The 6,946-nt window shown below is 31.5% G+C and overlaps 1 protein-coding gene across 1 annotated transcript in view; it reads right to left on the minus strand.

Moving 5' to 3' along the window:
- The window catches only part of ANKRD30A (ankyrin repeat domain 30A), a 128,831-nt gene that overhangs the window by 25,149 nt on the left and 96,736 nt on the right, over positions 1-6,946 (minus strand). The window contains exons 22-25 of the mRNA XM_031936184.1: positions 5,325-5,542; positions 3,827-4,010; positions 1,837-2,754; positions 256-405 (exon numbers count right to left, since the gene is read on the minus strand). Of these exons, the coding sequence (XP_031792044.1) occupies positions 292-405; positions 1,837-2,754; positions 3,827-4,010; positions 5,325-5,542 (1,434 nt within the window). The 3' untranslated portion in view covers positions 256-291. The remainder of the gene's footprint in view (positions 1-255; positions 406-1,836; positions 2,755-3,826; positions 4,011-5,324; positions 5,543-6,946) is intronic.

Genomic DNA, 6,946 nt, shown 5'->3' on the forward strand with positions numbered 1-6,946 from the left:
CTTGTGGGATAAACAATGTATAATTCTTAATCTTCTTAAGTGTAAATATTATGAAAAAATATGTAATTATAAGAAAAACATTGCAGAATGACAGCCACAGTTTTTAAAATAAGCACATTATAAATAGAATTGTAATAAAACTAATTATAATGAACATATAAAAGAAGTCTTCCCATGGAAATTAGTATCATAAAACAATTTATATTATTTAACCAGCTATAGATTCACTGTTGGCATGTTACATTTAATACATACTTGACTTTTGACTTGAAATCATTTCTTCATTAAATCCTATATCTCATCTTTGTGATTAATGTGATAATGTGATGTAAGTTCTAGTGAAGTCTCAGACACACACTGTTTATTGAGATCAGCCAATTGTTTTTGAAGTTGTCTCACAATGACCTGACAAGACATATTTGTTATGGATTTTATAAATCATCTTACCAAATTAACAATATTTACTTTTTAAAATATCCCCAAATATATTGATTCAGCTTATTTTCTTCATTTGTACACATTGCTGCTTATTACTGACTCCACTCAAGGACAAAAGAAGGTGTTATCTTCCTGCCAAACTGGTAGTCTCTTACTAGACACCAGATTCATCCCACTAGTCATTTGTCCCCTAATGAATCTGTAATGCTTCACAACCTACTGAAGTCTCAAAAAAAAAAAAAAAAAAAAGTTGGGATAGGACTAGTGGTGGCAAATTCTACACAGTGGAATGCTTTCCTTCTTCTGTATTAGAAGCACAAATCAACATCAAAGTTCCTCACATATTCAATCACCTGCTGAAATTTTTCCAATAGATTTCTATCTCAGAATAAAATTATTTTTATTTTAAAGCCTTCAGAGACCCTAGGTAACCTGCTCTCCACATCTCTCCTGACCTCAGCTGCTATGTTTCTCTTCTCTACTTTCTTCGCTTATTTTGTACTATACATGAACGCTGCCATCCCATATGAATTGTAAAATGAGGATCCAATGCAAAGCTAATATATCACAGATAGCTACAATGACTTTTCTCTGGGACATGATAGTCTTTGAGCCTTGAAATAGAAATCATGAGCAAATTATTTGTGATAATACTCAAAATAAGTTATAAATACTAGTGGGGTAATTAAATCAAATTTGATATTGTAAAATTCACTACATTTGTCCTAAGGTATTATTTAATAAAATGCAGATGTCTTTAAAAAATTGAGAGGTTATAACAACACATAATTTGAGATTCAAATATGTTCAGATTTAAGTCAAATTGACATAAATGAAAATAAAATTATATCAACTAAAATATACAGAAAGCTACTGAAAAAAAGTATTATTACAAGATGCAGAAATGTACACTTCAAAATATACTTCAAATACACTTCAGTTCCTCTGGAAAATTTATAATTAATTGTCAAAGTAGACTGCTGAACTGAATCTTAATTTCAAAATGCTAATTGCTGATATGGGCATTCCCATTTATCTGCTTCAATGTGGTCATAAAATGTGGCCACAAAGAGACATTAAAACCTTTATTTCAACAGTAAAAGCCAATGTCATTAATGTTCATCTATTAAAAATCTTAAACTTAAAATTTCATCAGTGACACAACGTCTTTACTCAAAGTGTAACGTCTCTCTCAGCTTTAACTTTCATTTGGTGGAGATGAGGCATGTTTCTAAGCTGACATAGTAAGTATATTTATCATCTATATATATATATATATATATATAGAATATATATATATATTTTTTTTCAACTAGATTCAGCATTTAACCAACGCCAAATATGCTTTCAATTTTCTTTCAGGAAGGTTGACAAGTATTTATATTTTTTGATACTTACTTCTCTTTCTTGTTTCTCTTTTTCATATTTATATATATGGTCTTTTAAATGGTTACTGTAATTAAATACCTCCTCATTTTTCTTTTTTAGGACATGATGTTGCATTTTCCTCTTAAGAACCAGAATATTAATTGTTATCTTGCTTTTGTTATCAGCTTTCTTATGTGCATGAACTAATTGCTGTCGAAGGCACATATTTTTGCTTTGTAGCTGAAATAATTTCTGCTCCAGAGACTCCTGCTGTTCATTGTGTATGTTCACATTATCTTGTTCATTTTGATACATGTGTTCAGCTTTCTTCATTTGATATTGTGTTTCATCTCGTTCTCTTTGTGCATGTTCTGAAACCAATGTATTTTCCCTCAGAGCATCTCTTGCATAATTGAGATTAATTTTTACGCTTTTGGATTTCCTTTGAGCTTCAGAAAGTGGTTGATGGAGCACCTCATTGTTATATATTGTATTATTCACATCAACATTGATTTTGCCTTGCAAACAAGCATCTCCTGCAATGTGGAAAGCAAGTCCTTGGCTTTTTCTTGATGTCACAATTTGATCACGGTCTTGTACAGCAGAAGCCAGTCTAGGATGGTATGATTCAATTTCTCTCTCCAGTATTTCTTTGTCTTGTTTTTCCTTCAATTTAGAAGTGAGCATTGTGTTCTCAGCCATCAGAACTTTAAGCTGCCCACTATATTGAGATGCCCTTTTTGTTAATGTTTTCTCTTTCAGTTTTAGAGTCATCTGAAGTTCAGCGTTCTTTTCTTTTAAAATCTTAATGTCCTTAAAGTATTTATTTTCCTTCTCCCGGTGTTGGTGTTTTAGTTTGGCTATTTCCAGTTTTAGCATGGCAATTTCCTTTTTCAACATGCAATTTTCATGTAAGAGAGCATTTTCATTTTCCTGAGTGTGAGAAACCTAAATAAAACAAAATAAACTTTTAGCTAGTAGTCAAAATGGCATATCACGGTTCCTCTGAAACTAAAGAATAACTTGTACATTTATACAATGAAAGGGTTTTTATAAGTAGGTATCAGTTGAAGAACCATTGAATCAAAACTTCAAACGCTATAGAGCATAAATTCCCCAAAGTTCAAACATTTGAAGACAATGAATTCATGAAAGTACAAAAGAAATGATTAGAGAATTTTTAAGAGCCTCAGAATTGAAAAAAAAAAAAACTTTCCCCGAATTACAACAAACTCAACAGCATAAAATAAAAGATTAATCAATTTGACTGCCTACAAAAATTTGGTTTACACTCTGATGTCTAACTTATACAAGATCCCATACTAAGAGCCTTAGTGCTGCATATATTTAGACAGATAAAATTTCCCAAAGTTCTTCCAGCTCCTTTTTCCTGAGAATATTCTCTAGATATTCTATTTTTTAAAAATATATAGTTAATTTTAAGAATTATCTTTATGAATGTTTGATAAATTGAGACATTGTAACAAGCAATTTTAGTTATCACAATTCTGAAAGGAAAAGATTAAAAATATAAACAAGTTGTAGGATTTTCTCCCAGTCTTATGAGTCTACATCCAGGAACTCTACACTAAATTTCAGTTAATTCTACTGGGTAAATATGTAAATATAAAAGAAGTCTTCAATTTCAAAGACAAAAGAAAGACGATAAAATCTAGAGAGCCCTACATAGAAAACCATAAGCTTATTTACTATGACAATAACTTTTGCTTCCTCTTCATAATGTTCGAGTCAGTATTAAATGTTAACTATGTTGCTAGGAAAAAACTACTTACCAATAAATTGTCACTAAGTATATGGTAGGGATAATCATTGTTTTCAAAAGCTCTTTGTACTGAAATAAGATACTACCTGGATGTCATAATTTATAATAAATAACCATAGCTACAAAAGTGATAATTTTAAGATAACATTTTTGTTTGATTTAGACCTGAATAATTCATACTAAATCAGAGGGAAATAAAGTTAGAAATATGAAATTTTTATTTAGAGATTGATTTACCTGACTCAAATTACTTCTTACACTCTTCAATTCCATATCTTGTATTCTGAGAGCCTGTTCAAGTTCTTGTTTCACTTCTAACTCTTTCCTATGTTGCTCTTCGATTCTTCCTAATTCTTTCCTAATTTTTTCATTTAATATATTGGCATTTCTTCTCTTCTCTTCTTCTTGGTTTAAAGTCAATCTGCCATTAAACACACTTATCTTAAAATTCATTTTGTTAGAAAATGGAATTCACTTTGAGATATATTTATTTCTACATTGGTTTATTATTCCAATAAAATTTCTATATTCTTGAATTTTTTTTTCTTTCTAGTTCTCAGGTATTTATTACTTGAACCTCTTCCAAATGACATACATACTTGAAAAATAGTGAGGAAAGAACATCTTCTAGTTAGAAAGTTGCCGAAACTGGTAACAACTGTTACTGTAACTAGCAATGACTGTTATGGAAAAGAATACTGGAAGCTATCCAGCAAATTCATAAGCTGAAAATTACTTTTTAAAATTTTACACAGTCAAAATTACTCCTCAATGAGGACAGATCATTTGGAGTTAACTGATTAAAGTGACTGATTAAAGTTAACTGGTTACTTTTTATTAACAAGTTTACTGATTTATTAGACATAAATATTCATACTTATAAAATATGGCAAGTATCCCTAAAAATAATTTTAATATTAAAATCTCAGATTAGGTTAAATAGTCTAATATCTGTTATCCCATATATCTTTTGTTTCTTTTTTGAGTAATGCTTTAAATGTATCTTGTTGATTATTATATATTTTATCAACAAATTTTAAATCTCTTTTATCAAAAGACAGAATATAATACTTAAAGAATAAAAATAATATGCATTTAACATAGAACTCTGAATTAATTTTATTTATGTAGGAGAGCAAGAGATGTTGAATAAACTAATAAATTATTCTGTATTTTCTCTATATTCCATGCACATTAAAAGTGTATAATTAAAAGAAATTGATTTTTGGGGAGAAAAGAATGGCCATTTCACACTCTGTTTGTTGAGCTGTAAATGAATATAAATTTTCTTGAGAACAATTTAGAAGTAACGAACAAATAACTTCTTAAAAACTTCCTATAATTTAACCAAATATTTTTATATTGAAGAATTTATTCCAAGTCAATAATTAGAAAGGTAGAAAAATATTTGCATGCAGTTGTGCCTTGCATCACCTATAATACAAAAATTTAAAAATCAAAAAAATTAATTTGTTAATTAAGTTAAGTATGGATTTCCAAATAATGGCCTTCTATATAGCCATTAAAATTGTGATTTAAATAAATATGCATTTAATTATCAGCAGAAGTATTCACATTTAAGAACTTGTATTATTTAAAAGAATTTGACACTCTACAAGACAGAGATTTTTTTCTCCAGTTAAACCTCAGAAGGTAAGTCAGCTATTACAAAAAGTATCCTACATAATTTTACTATAAATAGTTGAAATATTTATTTAAAACTAGGATGTCATACCTCACACTGCAGAGCTCTTGTTCCCATTTAACTTTTTGATTCTCTAACTGTGATTTTATTTCTTTTGCTTCCGATAGTTCCTTTTTTAGTACACATAACTTATTTTTCATTCGTTCAATTTTTCCTGTAAGTTGTTCACAGTGATCTTTTTTAAGTTCCCTTGCTCTTTTACAAGAAGGAACTGCATCCAAGCTTTTTGATAGGCTAGTTGAATCTGTCTCAAGGAGGAGATAGAAATAAAATATATTAGTACTTTTGGAATATAAAGGGCTGCATATTTTAACAATCACTTATACACTGAACTACTGGGGGAAACTCACCCCTGATAATTCACATGGGTTCTTTTCTATTTCCCTAAGTGTCAGTTGGTCTGAGAAATAAAGGGAAAGAGTACAAAGAGAGAAATTTTAAAGCTGGGTGTCTGGGGGAGGCATCACATGTCAGCAGGTGCTGTGATGCTCCCTGAGTCGTAAAACCAGCAAGTTCTTATTAGCGATTTTCAAAAGGGAAGGGGGAGTGTACAAATAGGGTGTGGGTCACAAAGATCACATGCTTCACAAGGTAATAAAATATCAAAAAGCAAATGGAGGCAGAGTGAGATCACAGGACCACAGGACGGGCTGAAATTAAAATTGCTAATGAATTTTCAGGCACACATTGTCATTGATAATATCTTATCAGGAGACAGCATTTGAGAGGAGACAATTGGTCTGACCAAAATGTATTAGGTGGGAATTCCCTTGTCCTAATAAGCCCGGGAGAGCTATGGGAGACCGGGACTTATTTCATCCTTTTGTCTACGACCATAAAAGACAGCCGCCCACAAAGTGGCCATATTAGAGGCCTCCCCTCAGGGACGCATTCTCTTTCTCAGGGATGTTCCTTGCTGAGAAAAAGAATTCAGTGATAAGTCTCCTATTTGCTTTTGAAAGAAGAGAAATATGGCTCTCTTCTGCCCGGCTCTCTAGCAGTCAGAGTTTAAGGTTATCTTCCTTGTTCTCTGAACATTGCTGTTATCCTGTTCTTTTTTCTTTCTTTTTTCTTATTTATTTATTTATTTATTTTTATTATACTTTAAGTTCTAGGGTACATGTGCATAACGTGCAGGTTTGTTACATATGTATACTTGTGCCATGTTGGTGTGCTGCACCCATCAACTCGTCAGCACCCATCAATTCATCATTTATATCATGTATAACTCCCCAATGCAATCCCTCCCCCCTCCCCCCTCCCCATGATAGGCCCCATTGTGTGATGTTCCCCTTCCCGAGTCCAAGTGAGCTCATTGTTCAGTTCCCACCTATGAGTGAGAACATGCGGTGTTTGGTTTTCTGTTCTTGTGATAGTTTGCTAAGAATGATGGTTTCCAGCTGCATCCATGTCCCTACAAAGGACGCAAACTCATCCTTTTTTATGGCTGCATAGTATTCCATGGTGTATATGTATGTCACCTCAGGACCCTGTGATAATTGCATTAACTTCACAAATTGTTTGTAGAGCATGTGTGTTTGAACAATATGAAATCTAGGCACCTTGAAAAAAGAACAGGATAATCCTTTGGGTTTATCCTTTGGGTATCCTGTTCTTTTTTCAAGGTGCCTAGATTTCATATTGTTCAAACA

Source organism: Piliocolobus tephrosceles, chromosome 9, assembly GCF_002776525.5.
Source record: "Piliocolobus tephrosceles isolate RC106 chromosome 9, ASM277652v3, whole genome shotgun sequence".
Lineage (NCBI taxonomy): Eukaryota > Metazoa > Chordata > Mammalia > Primates > Cercopithecidae > Piliocolobus > Piliocolobus tephrosceles.